This window comes from Somniosus microcephalus, chromosome 1 (genome assembly GCF_052327205.1).
Source record: "Somniosus microcephalus isolate GS21.2 chromosome 1, FLI_Smic_1.0, whole genome shotgun sequence".
Taxonomy (NCBI): domain Eukaryota; kingdom Metazoa; phylum Chordata; class Chondrichthyes; order Squaliformes; family Somniosidae; genus Somniosus; species Somniosus microcephalus.
Window position 1 is genome coordinate 141,892,549 of NC_140987.1, and position 14,819 is coordinate 141,907,367.

The 14,819-nt window shown below is 45.0% G+C and overlaps 1 protein-coding gene across 1 annotated transcript in view; it reads left to right on the forward strand.

Moving 5' to 3' along the window:
• Positions 1 to 14,819, forward strand: part of kifl (kinesin family-like) — a 205,785-nt gene that overhangs the window by 40,389 nt on the left and 150,577 nt on the right. The window contains exons 3-6 of the mRNA XM_085962276.1: positions 3,224 to 3,343; positions 10,849 to 10,970; positions 11,680 to 11,772; positions 13,501 to 13,623. Coding sequence (XP_085818402.1) covers positions 3,224 to 3,343; positions 10,849 to 10,970; positions 11,680 to 11,772; positions 13,501 to 13,623 — 458 coding nt within the window. The remainder of the gene's footprint in view (positions 1 to 3,223; positions 3,344 to 10,848; positions 10,971 to 11,679; positions 11,773 to 13,500; positions 13,624 to 14,819) is intronic.

Below are 14,819 nucleotides of genomic sequence, written 5' to 3' on the forward strand. Positions count from 1 at the left end.
TGGGACCTCTCCAGAGTCCAAAGAATTTTGGTATATTGCAACCAATGCATCCACTATCTCTGCAGCCACTTCTTTTAAGACCCTAGGATGCAGGCCATCTGGTCCAGGGGACTTGACGTCTTTTAGTCCCATTAATTTACCAAGTACTTTTTCCTTAGTGATAGTGATTGCCTGTAGTTCCCCCCTCCCTGTGGCCCCTTGATTGTCCATTATTGGGATGTTGTAAGTGCCTTCTACCATGAAGACCGATACAAAATATTTCTTCAGAATCTCTGCCATTTCCCCATTCCCCATTATTAATTCCCCATTCTCATCCTCTAAGGGACCAACGTTTACTTTAGCTACTCTCTTTCATTTATATACCTGTTGAAGCTCTTACTATCTGTTTTAATATTTCTTGCCAGTTTACTCTCATAATTCATTCTCTTTATTATTTTTTTAGTCATCCTTTGCTGGTTTAAAAAAATTTCCCAATCCTCTTGGCAACATTGTATGTCTTTGTTTTCAATTTGATAAAATCGTTTACTTCCTTAGTTAGCTACGGATAGTGCGCCCTTCTCTTAAAATCATTCTTTCTCACTGGAATATATTTTTGTTGAGAGTTATAAAATATCTCCTTAAATGTCCGCCACTGCATTTCAACTGTCTTACCTTTTACTTTATTTTTCCTGTCCACTATAGCCAGTTCTGCCCTCATGCCATTGTAATTGCCTTTTTTTAAGATCAGGACACTGGTTTGAGATACAACTTTCTCACCCTCCAACTGAATTTGAAATTCAACCATGTTATGATCACTCTTTCCTAGAGGATCCTTTACTATGAGATCATTTATTAATTCTGTCTCATTACACAGTACCAGATCCAAAATAGCCTGCTCCCTGGTTGGTTCCAATACATACTGTTCTAGGAAGCCATCCCGGATACACTCTATGAGCTCCTACCCAAGGCTACCATGGCCAATTTGATTTGTCCAATCAATATCGAGATTAAAATCACGCATGATTATTACCATACCTTTTTTACAGGCCTCCATTATTTGTTGATTTATACTCTGTCCAACAGAATTGCTACTGTTCGGGGGCCTGTAGACTACACCCACCAGAGACTTTTTTCCCTTATTATTTTTTATCTCCAGCCAAACCGATTCTACATCTTGATCTTCTGAGCCAATATCACTTCTCACCACTGCACTGATCCCATCCTTTACCAACAAAGCCACCCCACCTCCCTTTCCTTTCTGTCTATCCTGCCAAATTGACAAATACCCTGGAATATTCAGTTCCCAGCCCTGGTCACCTTGCAACCACGTCTCTGTAATAGCGATCAGATCATACCCATTTGTATCTATTTGTGCCATCAACTCAAGTATCTTGTTACGAATGCTGCGTGCATTCAGATATAGAGCTTTTAACTTTGTCTTTTTACCATTTCTCCTTGTTTTGGCCCCATTTTCTGTTGCACTCTTATTTTTAAACATTCTGTCCCTTCCTGTCACACTCTGGTTATTATTTCCCCCATCTCTATCCTGCTCTATTGTTTTCTCATTTCTCATTGACTTTTTAAATTCCCACTCACCTGGACCCTCCCCCCAACTATTTAGTTTAAAGCCCTCTCTACAGCCCTAGTTATTCGATTTGCCAGGACTCTAGCCCCAGCATGGTTCAAGTGAAGCCCGTCCAAATGGAACAGCTCCCTCTTATCCCAGTACTGGTGCCAGTGCCCCACAAATCGAGACCCATTTCCCCCACACCAGTCTTTGAGCCACTCATTCATTTCTCTGCTCTTATTTACCCTATGCTCGTGGCTCAGGTAGTAATCCAGAGATTATTACCTTTGTGGTTCTGCTTTTTAATTTAGGCCCTAGCTGCTCATACTGTATCAGCAGAACCTCTTTCTTTGTCCTACCTATGTCATTGGTACCTACATGGACCATGATAACTGGATCCTCCCCCTCCCACTCCAAGTTCCTCTTCAGCCCAGAGGAGATGTCCTTAACTCTGGCACCGGGCAACAAAGCCGTCTGGACTCACGCTCTCGGCTGCAGAGAACAGTATCTATCCCCCTAACTATACTATTCCCTATCACTACAACATTTCTTTTTACTCCCCCACTTGAATGGCTCTCTGTACCACGGTGCTGTGGTCAGATTGCTCATCCGCCCTGCAGTCCTTGCCCTCATCCACACAGACGCGGTGCTGGGGTGCGCGATGGTGGCTAAGACCATGCCACAGCCCACCACAGAGGGCTGACCTGGAGGTCAGCCAAAAAAAATAAAATGACGGCGCGGGTCGCGGCCGCATCTCCCCTTTAACTACCACCCCGTGAGCGGAGGTAGGCCCGGTTCGCGACCTGTGAGGCTGGGGCTGACATCGCCCGCGGCAGCCTCGTGGGGCACAGCCGAATTTCTGCCACAGGGCAGTAAGTGGGAGCGCTAAGGGATCGGCGCCCATGGCGATGACGTCATCACCAGAGGTGCGGCAGCCCGGGGCGCTACCGGCGGGGTGGGGCGCGGTGCTATCAGGTTGTGCCTCAGCAACGCCCAGCCGAATTTCTCGGGAAGTGCTTTTTTTGACCCCACCAGACGGAGGCGCTAACGGCAGGCGCAAAGGAGCCGAATTTTGCCCCCTTTCTGTGTGCTGCATTATGATGATTCTATCTGAGTGCCAGAAATGCCTATACTTGCAGACTTTTGAATCCATCACTCATGGTTCTCTGGAGTCTGACTTCAAACAAATTAAAGCCAATCATTATTGTGTCTTGGATTTTGGATCCTAACACCTTGATGGCATCAATGGCAGCATTGTTGAAGATTCTTAAGTGAGAGGTGGTGGTAATAGCCCTGAGGTCAGGAAATGGAGGGGAAAGGCCTTTTAGAGGCCTCCTCTTCCTTCACTTTGCAAACAGCACTTACCTGCTGAAAACTTTGGTCTCACTGCAGCACTGTTGGGAGTCTCCTCTTGGCAATGGGCGGGAGGGTTCCTTCTTGGTGGCGGAAGTCCTGCCAAGAGGTGCATCAGAATTGACCACCAATCTAGGGAGCTAACTTAGGACCAGAGGAGGTTTCAGAGGCACAGATGGAAGTCCCACCCTGCTGAACTCTGCCCCAAAAGAGGAGAATGCAGTCCAATGTTTGAGACTTTATTGATGATAAAACTTTTGAAGAGATTTTTTTGAAAGACCAATCATGAATAATACCTTCTGTAAAAACTTGTTTTTATTTTAGTTAAACAAGTCACCCCTCCTAAAGAATCCTTTATGAAGAGACTTGGTGTAAGAATAAAACAGATGTCACCCTTCAAACAATTAACTGTGCGAGAAAGGAATGACACTGCTTCAAATGAAGGTACTTAAGTAAATTACATGATTGTGACGTATCATTTTAAATTTAGTGTGCTTAAGTTGTCATTCATAAAGGAGGTTTGAAGAACCTTGAAATATAGGGCCAGAATTTGCTGGAGCAGGGTATCTAAAGGTTTCTGCCGTTAGTTGGACCTGCTCCTGCACACTTCAGCTCAAAAAAATGTTGCCCGCAAAGTTGCTGAAAGCGTAAGCTGATAAAGGTGCAGCGAGGAAAACAGGGCATCTGAGACCTGAGTGAACAGGGCAACCATCAGGTATCGCCTTAACCAATGAGATTTACGGATTGGGAAATAAACGCAGGAAGGACTGAGAAGGAGGGCGAATGCAATGTCAAATCAGGTACAGAAAGCAAAATAAAAAGGGTGAATGAAATATTGGAGTAAGAGAGAGAGAAAAAAGAGATAGCAAGTAATAAATTTGACATTTTTAAAGTCTTCCCAAAAAATTCAAAACCTAAAGGAATGAGTCTCCATACTTGTAGTAGTTAAGTTTCGGTACCAAAGAGGTTGATTTGCAGTCATTAACACTTATCAGTTCATTAGAAGGGTACTTGGTTGGAGATAACCTTGTAACTCTATAAAGCAACACTATAGAGCTGATTCTTCAACCTGCAGTCGGAACGATCTACTGAAATCCAAAAGCAAAACACTGCAGATGCTGGAAATCTGAAATAAAAACGGAAAATGCTGGAAATACTCAGCAGGTCAGGGAGTAATTGTGGAGAGAGAAACAGAGTTAACGTTTCAGGTCTGTGACCCTTCGTCAAAACTGGAAAAGGTTAGATTTGTAAAAGGTTATAAGCAAGTACAGAGGCAGAGAAGGGGGGAGGGGGAGGAAAGAACAAAAGAGAAGGTCTGTGATAGGGTGGAAGGCAGGAGAGATTAAATGACAAAAGGGATGATGGTGCAAGGTGAAAGGAAATGGTAATGGGACAAGTGAAGAAACATTGGCCTAGAAATTCAGTTGCCTTAGCGCCGCCTTTGAGGCGCTAGAGGGACTAGCGCCAGAGTTATGGCCAGTTTAAAAATTCCCTGGGGCCCTAAATCGGCGTTGCACCGGTAGCGCTGCGCCGGCACCGATGACGTCATCGGTGTGCGCAGCGTCCCGGTTGCCATGCCGACGGGCCCTAGCGCCGAAATTCAGTTGCGGCCGCCTCGCCCGTGGCAGCCGCAACTAAGACTCTGGCAACAGAGTCTTGCATGAGTTTGCGCCGGCGCATTAAAGGCCCCGCGGCGGCCGGCCGCTTTCCCGCCGGCCGCCTGCCCGCAGCTCCCTCCCCGGACTTCTCCCCCCCACCCCCCGGAACAGATGCAAGCCCGGCACTTGTCCGAGGTGCCGGGCTCATTTTTAGACAGATTTGCGCGGGCCGCGGCCGGGTGCAGGCAGCTCCTCCTTAACGGAAGGAGGAGGCCTGCACTTCCCGAGCCTGCCGCACCGCATCGGGTGCCGCAGCGCCGGAATTGCGGCGCGAAACGGCAGTTAGCGCCGATTTACCGCCGCAAAGACCCTTCAGTAGCGCCGGCAGCCGTTTGGGCGCGGCCCTGCTGAATTTTTGGCGCGCGCAGGGGGACTTAGCGCCGGCACTAACTTCCGGCGCTAAAGCCCTGGCTAAGCCAAAACCCAATTTCTAGGCCAATGGGTCTAGAGGAGGTGTAAAATGGGAGTATCAGAATCGTCAGCAACAGCTGGCATCCGAAAAAATGGGGGCAATGGCTATGATTTGAAATTGCTGAACTCAATGTTGAGTCTGGAAGGCTGTAAAGTGCCTAATAGAAAGATGAGGTGCTGTTCCTCAAGCTTACGTTGAGTTTTATTGGAACAGTGTAAAAAGCCGAGGACAGAGTGGGAATGGTCTGGAGAATTAAAATGACAGGCAACCGAAAGCTCGGGGTCACCATTGAGGAGTAAATGGAGGTGTTCCACAAAGTGGTCACCCAATCTGCGTATGGTCGGAAGCACGGGTATGGAAGGTGGCATCATCGGATCAGATGCAACGGAAACCAAGAAACTGGGAGGATGGAATAGAGTTCTTACAGGATGCGGGGTGGGAGGAAGTGTAGTCAAGGTAGCTGTGTGAGTCAGTGGGTTTACAGTGGATATTGGTTGATAGCCTATCCCGAGAAATGGATAGGAGAAGTCGAGGAGCAGAAGAGTTGGAGATGGACCATGTGAAGTCATAGAGTCATAGAGTTTTACAGCACAGAAAGAGGCCCTTCGGCCCACCGTGTCCGCGCCGCCCATCCATCCCTGTCCAGTCTAATCCCATTTTCCAGCATTTGGTCCATAGCCTTGTATGCAATGGCATTTCAAGTGCTCATCCAAATGCTTCTTGAATGTTGAGGGTTCCTGCCTCTACCACCCTTTCAGGCATTGAGTTCCACATTCCAACCACCCTCTGGGTGAAAAAGTTCCTCCTCAAATCCCCTCTAAATCTCCTGCCCCTTACCCTGAATCTATGCCCCCTTGTTATTGACCCCCCTACTAAGGGGAAAAGTTCCTCTTTATCTACCCTATCTATGCCCCTCATCATTTTGTACACCTCAATCAGGTCCCCCCTCAGCCTTCTTTGCTCCAAGGAAAACAACCCCAGCCTGTCCAGCCTCTCTTCATAGCTGAGGCGCTCCATCCCAGGTAACATCCTGGTGAATCTTCTCTGCACCCTCTCCAAAGCAATCACATCCTTCCTATAGTGAGGCGACCAGAACTGCACACAGTACTCCAGCTGTGGCCTCACCAGCATTTTGTACAGCTCCATCATAACCTCCCTGCTCTTATATTCCATGCCTCGGCTAATGAAGGCAAGTATCCCATATGCCTTTTTAACCACCTTATCTACCTGTTCCGCTGCCTTCAGGGATCTATGTACATGTACACCAAGGTCCCTCTGACCCTCTGTACTTCCTAGGTTCCTACCACTCATTGTGTATTCCCTTACCTTATTTGTCCGTCCAAAATGCATCACCTCGCACTTTTCAGGGTTAAATTCCATTTGCCACTTTTCCGCCCATCTGACCAACCCGTTTATATCGTCCTGTAGCCTGAGGCTTTCCTCCTCGCAATTTACCACCCCACCAATTTTCGTGTCATCTGCGAACTTACTGATCATACCTTTTACATTCTCATCCAAGTCATTTATGTAGATCACAAACAACAAGGGACCCAGCACCGATCCCTGAGGTACCCCACTGGACACAGGCTTCCAGTCACAAAAGCAACCTTCGACCATCACCCTCTGCCTCCTGCCACTCAGCCAGTTTAGGATGTGAAGGCAAGGGTAGAGTGGAAATTGGAAGCAAAGTTGATTAAATTTTCCAGTTTGGGACATGAGCCGGAAACAGCACCGATACAGTCATCAATGTACCAGAAAAAGAGGTGAGAGAGGGGACCTGAGTAGGACTGGAACAAAGAAAATTCCACATATCCCATAAAAAGGCATGCATAGCTAGGACCCGTACGGGCTCCCATAGCAACACCTTTTACTTGGAGGAAGTGAGTTGAGCCAAAGAAGAAGTCGTTCAATGTGAGAACAAGTTCAGCCAGGCGGAGGAGGGTGGTGGTAGGTGGGTGGGGATTGGTTGGGCCTCCATTCAAGAAAGAAGCGGAGAGCCCTCAGGCTGTCCTGGTGGGGGATGGTGGTGTAGAGGATTGGTCCATGGTGAAAAGGAGACAGTCTGGGGCAGGAAACTGGAATCTGTTGAGGTGGTGGAGGGCGTCGGAAGAGTCGCGGATGCAGGTAGGAAGAGATTGGATAAGAGGAGAAAAAACAAAGTCGAGATAGGAAGAAATCAATTCCGTGGGGCAAGAACAGGCTGAAACAATAGGCCTATCAGGGCAGTCCTCTTTGTGGATCTTAGGAAGGAGGTAGAAGTGGGGCTACGGGAAGTTGGGGGACTATGAGGTCGGAGGCCATGAAAGGGAGATCTCCAGAGGAGATGAGGTAAGTGACAGTCTGCAAATGATGGCTTGCTGTTTGGTGGTGGGGACAAGATCCAGGGGGAGGTAGGAGGAGGTGTTAGAGAGTTGGCATTCAGCCTCCGGATGGTAGAGGTTGGTTCGCCATACAACAACAGCGCCACCCTTGTCAGCAGGTTTAATGATCCTGTTAGGGTTGGACCTGAGAGAACGGAGTGCTGCAAGTTCAGAGGGAGGGAGGTTGGAGTGAGTGAGGGGAGCAGAGAAATTGAGATGGCAGATGTCACGCTGGCAGTTCCCAATGAAAAAAGCTAGAGAGGGTAAGAGGCCAGGGAGAGAGGACCAGGTGGAATGAAAATTCTGAAGACGGGAGCAAGGGTCAGTTGTGCAGGAGGAGATTCTTGGCCAAAGAAGTGGGCGTGGAGGCGAAGGAAGAAGAGCTCAGTGTCGTGCCGAGCTCGAAATTCATTGAGGTGGCGGCATAAGGGGATGAAGCTGCGTCCTTTGCTGAGGATTGATTGTTCGGGGTCAGAGAGGGGAAGGTCAGAGGGGATAGTGAAAACACGGCAGGGGGTGAGATTGGAAGAGGAGATGGAGTCAGAGGAAACTGAAGGGGAAGAAGGTTCCGGAGGGGCGTTAGTGTCCAAGAGCTTTTGAAACTTGTGATCCTTGACACCTGAAAGGAAAAGAAGATTTTTGTTAAAGCGTAGGGTGAGGTGAAGGATGAAATGGAACAGCGGACGAGGACAGCTTTGAGATAGAGTGAGTCGGTGCTGCCGAAGAGAGAGGTCAAGAGCATGCATGTGGCTGCAGATGGTGTTGAGCGTGGATCTCAGGATACGGCGAGAGCAGTGGTTCAAGGAACGGTGAATATCCTGGAGATATCTGTAATCATGGGTGGATCCAAAACATGAATGTTGGAATTTCAGTTGGAATCAACGTGGAATAAGTCGGAGCTGGAGACAGTTGCTGAGGAAAGAAATGTGGCTGTGAAAGCGAGTTTTGGTAGATAGCTGATCAAACACAAGAAGGGAAACAGAAAGCAATGAAGATGAACAAAGTTAGAGAGACAAACAGAAATCCCGTCGAAGAGAAGAACAGAACTTCTTCAAGGTGGGCATTCCTGGAAGAGAAGTGGCAGTGAATCAAACACTAATACAAAAGTAAAATACTGCGGATGCTGGAAATCTGAGATAAAAATAGAAAATAGAAAATGCTGGAAATATACAGCAGGGCAGGCAGCATCTGTGGAGAGAGAAACAGAGTTAACGTTTCAGGTCGATGACCTTTTGTCAGAACTGGAAAAGGTTAGAGATGTGCTGAAATCCAAGCTTCCTGCTCTTTCCCTGCATACAGGAAACTTTGTGTTATCCCGAGGCTAAATGCCCGGCAAGCTCGAGCCACCAGCAAAAATCAGGAGCCGTTTTGTTAGGTTTTTTTTCTTCTCGTGGCTTTTTTTTCTTCTCGTGGCTTTTTTTTCAACAGTTAGGCTCTGCAAAGTCTCTCTGAAGCTGTTGCTAAGCTACAGAGACGCTTCCAAGGTACAGGCCAACTGTTTAGAAGCTGTTGCTAAGCAACAGTGTTTGTTGTCAGATACGGAGATGAAAAGCTCCGTATGCTTCAACATTAACGCTGGTGTGTCCGGTAGTTTTGAGGGAACGGCAACAGCTCGGTCCCGTCGGTGCCGGATAGCACAAAGTTTCCTGTATTTTAAATTATTCTTCAGCTGCTTATATAAATCCCTCGTATGTTTTTTATACTTAAAAATAACCCACTATCTAGTTGATCTGCTAATGTAGCCACTGTGCAAACTCTTCCTTTTATTTGTTCTGACAGGTTTCTACTTAGCGTGCTAGACACAGTCCAGACTTTCTTTCAGTCAACATCAGGAATGCTGATACGAGCACTTTCCCTCTAAATGATTCAGGCTATGTAAATTATTTATTTACTATTAAGAATGTGCATTTGAATCTTATGTCCAATTATTTTCTACAGCTTCTTGCTTTAAAAATGCAGTTGGTTCCCAAGAATTCCCTATATAGTGGGAAAAAATTGATGGTGTTTAACATGCTTTACAAAATGTAATTAACAACCCACTTTGATAATGGGATAGAACACTATCCTAGATTAAGTCATCTGAATTTTAGATAGGCTGCAGTATCAGATCACAATTTTTCCCCTCCTTTTTCTGCCAGCTGGTCGATCTCCCGTGTTGTTGTACATAGTAAATTGGAGAATATGGTATCTTCCTCTTACCTCTCTCTCTTTCCTTTGTGTTGTTTAAATCCCTTCATAGCCTCACCCTTCCCTATCCCTGTAACCCTGCACCTACCTGCACCCCAAACCTCCAAACTCTCTGTTTCTGTGATTTAGTCTATGGTGCATCCCTCCCTCCCTTCGCCCCACTACTGGTGACCACGCCTACAGCCACCTAAACCCCATTTTCCCTAAATCCCTCCACCAGTCCACCTCCCTCTCCTCCTTTAAGACCCTCCATAAAACCCATCTCTTTGAATGGCTTTAGGTCAACCCTCCTAATATTTCATTTCTTGATAACACTCATTATTTGTTAAGCCTCTGTGAAGCATTTTGAGACATTTTTCTACATCAAAGGCACTATATAAATGCACATTATTGCTGTTGTTCTTTCTCTCTCTGCCTCTTCTCTTCTGCTTCTGTCTCTATTTTTCTCTTCCTCGTCTGCTTTTCACTCCCTAATTCTTCTTTTGGCTTTCTCTCTGTCTTCTGCTACTATCTTTGTATTTTTTCTCTGGTTTCCTTTTGGGTGGGAGATGGTGGATGGTAGGGCATGGTGTGAAAAGGACAGGAACCACTAGTCATTGCAGGTTCCATTTGGTGTAGGACTTGTGGAAAAAATATGTCTCCCTTCCCATTTCCTGCCCCAACCACTCATTCTTCTCCTCACCCTCCCCTCTCAACTGTCCCTTACGCCTTCCCTTTTCTACTACTCCCACCCTTCCTACCAATCACTCACTAATTATTACTTCTAACTCTTCCCCTTTGAACTACCAACTCAACCCCTTCATCATGCCCTCCTCCTTGTTCTCTTGTCAATCATCTCACCTTTAACTCTCCATTCACTTTCTCCCCACTTTCACCCGCTCTCCCCAAGAGTAGGTGGCAAAAAAATCAGAGGCCCTTTCACCCTCAACCTATAGCCTTTCTCCTCTCTGCCTGCCTAGTTTCCATCAAAGAGGCATTGTTTGCATTTAAAATTTAACTTTCTTACTTTATTTAAAAAATAAATCAAATTAAAATCAGTAAAGATACTGGGCATGATTTTATCTTGGCTTTGAAGTGTGAACAGGGTAGTAGTAGTCTGAGAGTGTGTTGGGCCACTTAGAGAAAATATGGAACTATCAAGAGGGCCAAAAATCTTTTCAATGATTTGACTTCATCCATGGTGTCACGTGATTATCATGGACCAATCAGCGACATTACATACTCATTATTATTACACAGATACAAGTGTTATGGATGGAGTGATGGAGGGATGGATGGATGGTATATTGCTTATTATTGATATTTTTCCTGTTTTCTGTACTTACACCAAAGTCTTTAACTACTTGTCACCACGGAGGAAAACTCATAGAAAGAATGAAGCAACTTCTGAAAATCTCATGTCTGATGCAAAGGCTTATATTCCGTATGAATGCGCCAGGTTTCATATTGCCAAGGTAAAAGAAAAACAGCAATCATCTTTACCGTGTATTACTTTTACTTCGAGCACTTGATAATATGTCACTGTAGCATGCTGGTATTTTTTAAGACTGATGTTAATTTAAAAAAAATGAAGCTCTTCCAAAGTCACAATGATTGATGATTTAAGAAAATTGCATGTGCTTTTCCATCCAGACTTTAGTCAATCTGTACCAAAAGTGGTATCTTGGTCGATTTTAACCCTACCCATCCAGCAGAAACTGGGCGAGTGGGCAGTTAAGAATGAGCAGGTAACTCAGATCCCGACCATTTGAGACACAGTATGTGGGAGTCTGCTGACTGGGAGACTGTGATGTGGGAGCATTGCAGAGACATGAAAACATTATAACCAGGACCTGGAGGTATTCCAGAAGGAGGGTTTTAGCTGAGAAGAATTGACAGAGAAACATATTAGCTATTTGTATGCTAGAATCCTATGCTGTGAGTGTAAAAGATTAGTTCTGAAGTATTTTATGTTCAATTAATAATAATTTCATTATAACAGCAGTGCTGTTGCATTCAGTGATACAGAAAGTGAATTCAAACATTTGAATTATTTTTTTCAATATATAAAAGGAGTGTCAGTAATTCCTCATTCATTCAAAGTGGAATCTACTGTGCTCTTTTTGTGGTGTAAGCAGTAGGAGGCACATACACATTTGACTAATTGTTACTTGCCTATCTCAGGTAGTAGAAGATATGCATCAGATGAGGAATAAATATCAAAAACTCATCTGTGAAACTGAAGAAAGTTTACAGACACCAGGAAAGGAAAATCAGGTACAAAAATGTAGAATTGCTAATGTTCTTATGATTGGAGATATTTCAATATTTCTAGAATCATAGAATCATAGAATGGTTACAGCACAGAAGAAGGCCATTCGGCCCGTCGAGCTCATGCCAGCTCACTGCAAGAGCACCTCAGCTAGTCCCACTCCCCCACCTTTTCCCCGTAGCCCTGCAATTTATTTTCTTTCAGGTACTTACCCAACTCCCTTTTGAAAGCTATGATTGAGTCTGCCTCCACCACCCTTTCAGGCAGTGCATTCCAGATCCTAACCACTCGCTGAGTAAAAAAGTTTTTTCTTATGTCGCCTTTGGTTCTTTTGCCAATCACCTTAAATCTGTGTCCTCTGGTTCTCGACCCCTTTGCCAATGGGAAGTTTCTCTCTATCTACTCTGTCCAGACCCCTCATGATTTGGAACACCTCCATCAAATCTCCTCTCAATCTTCCCTGCTCTAAGGAGAACAACCCCAGCTTCTCCAGTCTATCCACATAACTGAAGTCCTTCATCCTTGGAATCATTCACGTAAATCTTTTCTGCACCCTCTCTAAGGCATTCACATCCTTCCTAAAGTGTGGTGCCCAGAATTGGACACAATACTCCAGTTGAGGCCGAACCAGTGTTTTTTACAGGTTCATCATAATTTCCACGCTTTTGTACTCTATACCTCTATTCATGAAGCCCAGGATCACACAAGCTTTTTTAACTGCTTTCTCAACCTGCCCTGCCACCTTCGATGATTTGTGCACATATACCCCTAGGTCTCTCTGTTCATGCACTCCCTTTAGGATTGTACCCTTTAGTTTATATTTCCTCTTCTCATTCTTTCTACCAAAATGTATCACTTTGCATTTTTCTGCATTAAATTTCATCTGCCATGTGTCTGCCCATTCCACCAGCCTGTCTATGTCCTCTTGAAGTCTGTCACTATCTTCCTCACAGTTTTGTATCATCTGCAAATTTTGAAACTGTGCTCTGTACACCCACATCCAAGTCATTAATATATATCAAGAAAAGCAGTGGTCCTAGAACTGACCCCAAGGAACACCACTGCATACCTTCCTCCAGTCCGAAAAACAACTGTTTATCACTACTCTCTGTTTCCTATCACTAAGCCAATTCTGTATCCATTCTGCCACTGTCCATTTTATTCCCTGGGCTTCAACTTTGCTGGCAAGCCTATTATGTGGCACTTTGTCGAACGCCTTTTGGAAATCCATGTACACCATGTCAACCACATTGCTCTCATCAACCCTCTCTGTTACCTCATCAAAAAACTCGATCAATTGGTTAAACATGATTTGCCTTTAACAAATCTGTGCTGGCTTTCCTTAATTAATCCACACTTGTCCAAGTAACTGTTAATTTTATCCCTGATTATTGGTTCTAAAAGCTTCCCCACTGCCGAGGTTAAACTGATAGGCCTATAGTTGCTGGCATTTTCTAATCTAATATAAAGAATAGTTATGTATTATTGAAGCTTTAAACCAATCAACTAATACAGTAATTCAATGTGATTCACTCATGGAACCTTTTGCCCACGATGGATTTTGGTAAAGATGATTACAGAATTTTCCATTCCTGCAGCAACCCAAAAAATGTATTGCAAGAAAAATGTCATTGTTTATTGGTAAAAGCAAAGGTTTCATATTTGAATTAAAAAATAAAGGTTCAAAATTGAATGTTTGATAAATTCAATAATTTGCTTTATTTGACTCACAGGAACGGTGCATGCAAATCTTGAAAAAACAGTATAGTGACAAGATGAACATTTTTAAAGAAGCACTAAAAGCATATCAAGAGCGCATAAAGAAGAACAACAAATACTGGGAAGAGATGGTCCAGGTAGAATCTCGATGAAATGTGCAAATGTAGACTTTATGGCTGCGAAATTTGGTAGGTTAGCGCCTCCCATTAGCACCTGGCAGGGGCACTAATAGGGGCGCTAAGAGGTTAGCGCCCGGCCGCGGTGAATCCAATGCTGCACGTGACCTTCAGTGGCGAATTAGTGCTGGCACTAACTGTTAGCGCCTAGGCCTCTAGCACCTCTCTCATGGTGACTTCAATGCATGCGCAACGCCCCATTAACGGCCCCGGATCAAAATTACCTTTCGTCCCCTGCTTTAGCGCCTCGTGCCAATAGCGCCAATAAGAGGATGCGTCGTGCACTCAGAAGTCCGCTGCAGGAGCGGTAATTAAAGGGAATGCTTTTGTGTCGCTTGAACATTGTGAAAAAGGCGCTTTCAGTGATCACACCATTTATTACTTGCACCAGTCTGCTGCCTGCGCAAATTTTTTTACACCTTTCTGAAAGTGATGGGGGCTGCAATGGCAGTCACCCAGGTCGTATTGAAAAACACCACTGATGACTATGAGGTTATACAGTGTGATTGGCCATTCCCTTTAAGAGATGGAAGCAGCCTGTGTGATTAAAGAGTGCCGTTTGGACTGCGCATGACCTTCTTTACCGCTCTGCTGGTAGCGCCCGCTCTCAGAGGTTAGCGCCCTAAGATAGGAGCGTAGCGCTTGATTTAGTGCTCCACTTCTCTCTTGGAGTGCTAACAATTAATTTCGCAGGAGTCAACCGTGATTAGCACCTGGAGCTAATTCTTCAACTTTTAAAGAGTGCCCCAAATGGGGCTATACCGAATTTCTCCCCCTAAATCACTTAATGCATATGGTATTATGCTTTCTATCTTATAACTTTAACGGAAGTATACCTTACTGAATTTGCTCCAAAGTCCAGAATGCCATAGCAGGAGATATCCCATATTATAATGTTTCTCAGTTATTTCATGCTACTGTACTTTAGAATCACTGAAACAGTCAGCCTGATCGTAGACATTTTTGTGTAGAACTATTTTGTTTATCACTTCATAACAATCCATTCAGTGACAACAACACTCAAGAAGCTCAACACCATCCAGGACAAAGCAGCCTGCTTGATTGGCACCCCATCCACCACCTTAAAAGTCCACTCCCTCCACCACCGGCGTACCGTGGCTACAGTGTGTACCATCTACAAGATGCACTGCAGCAGC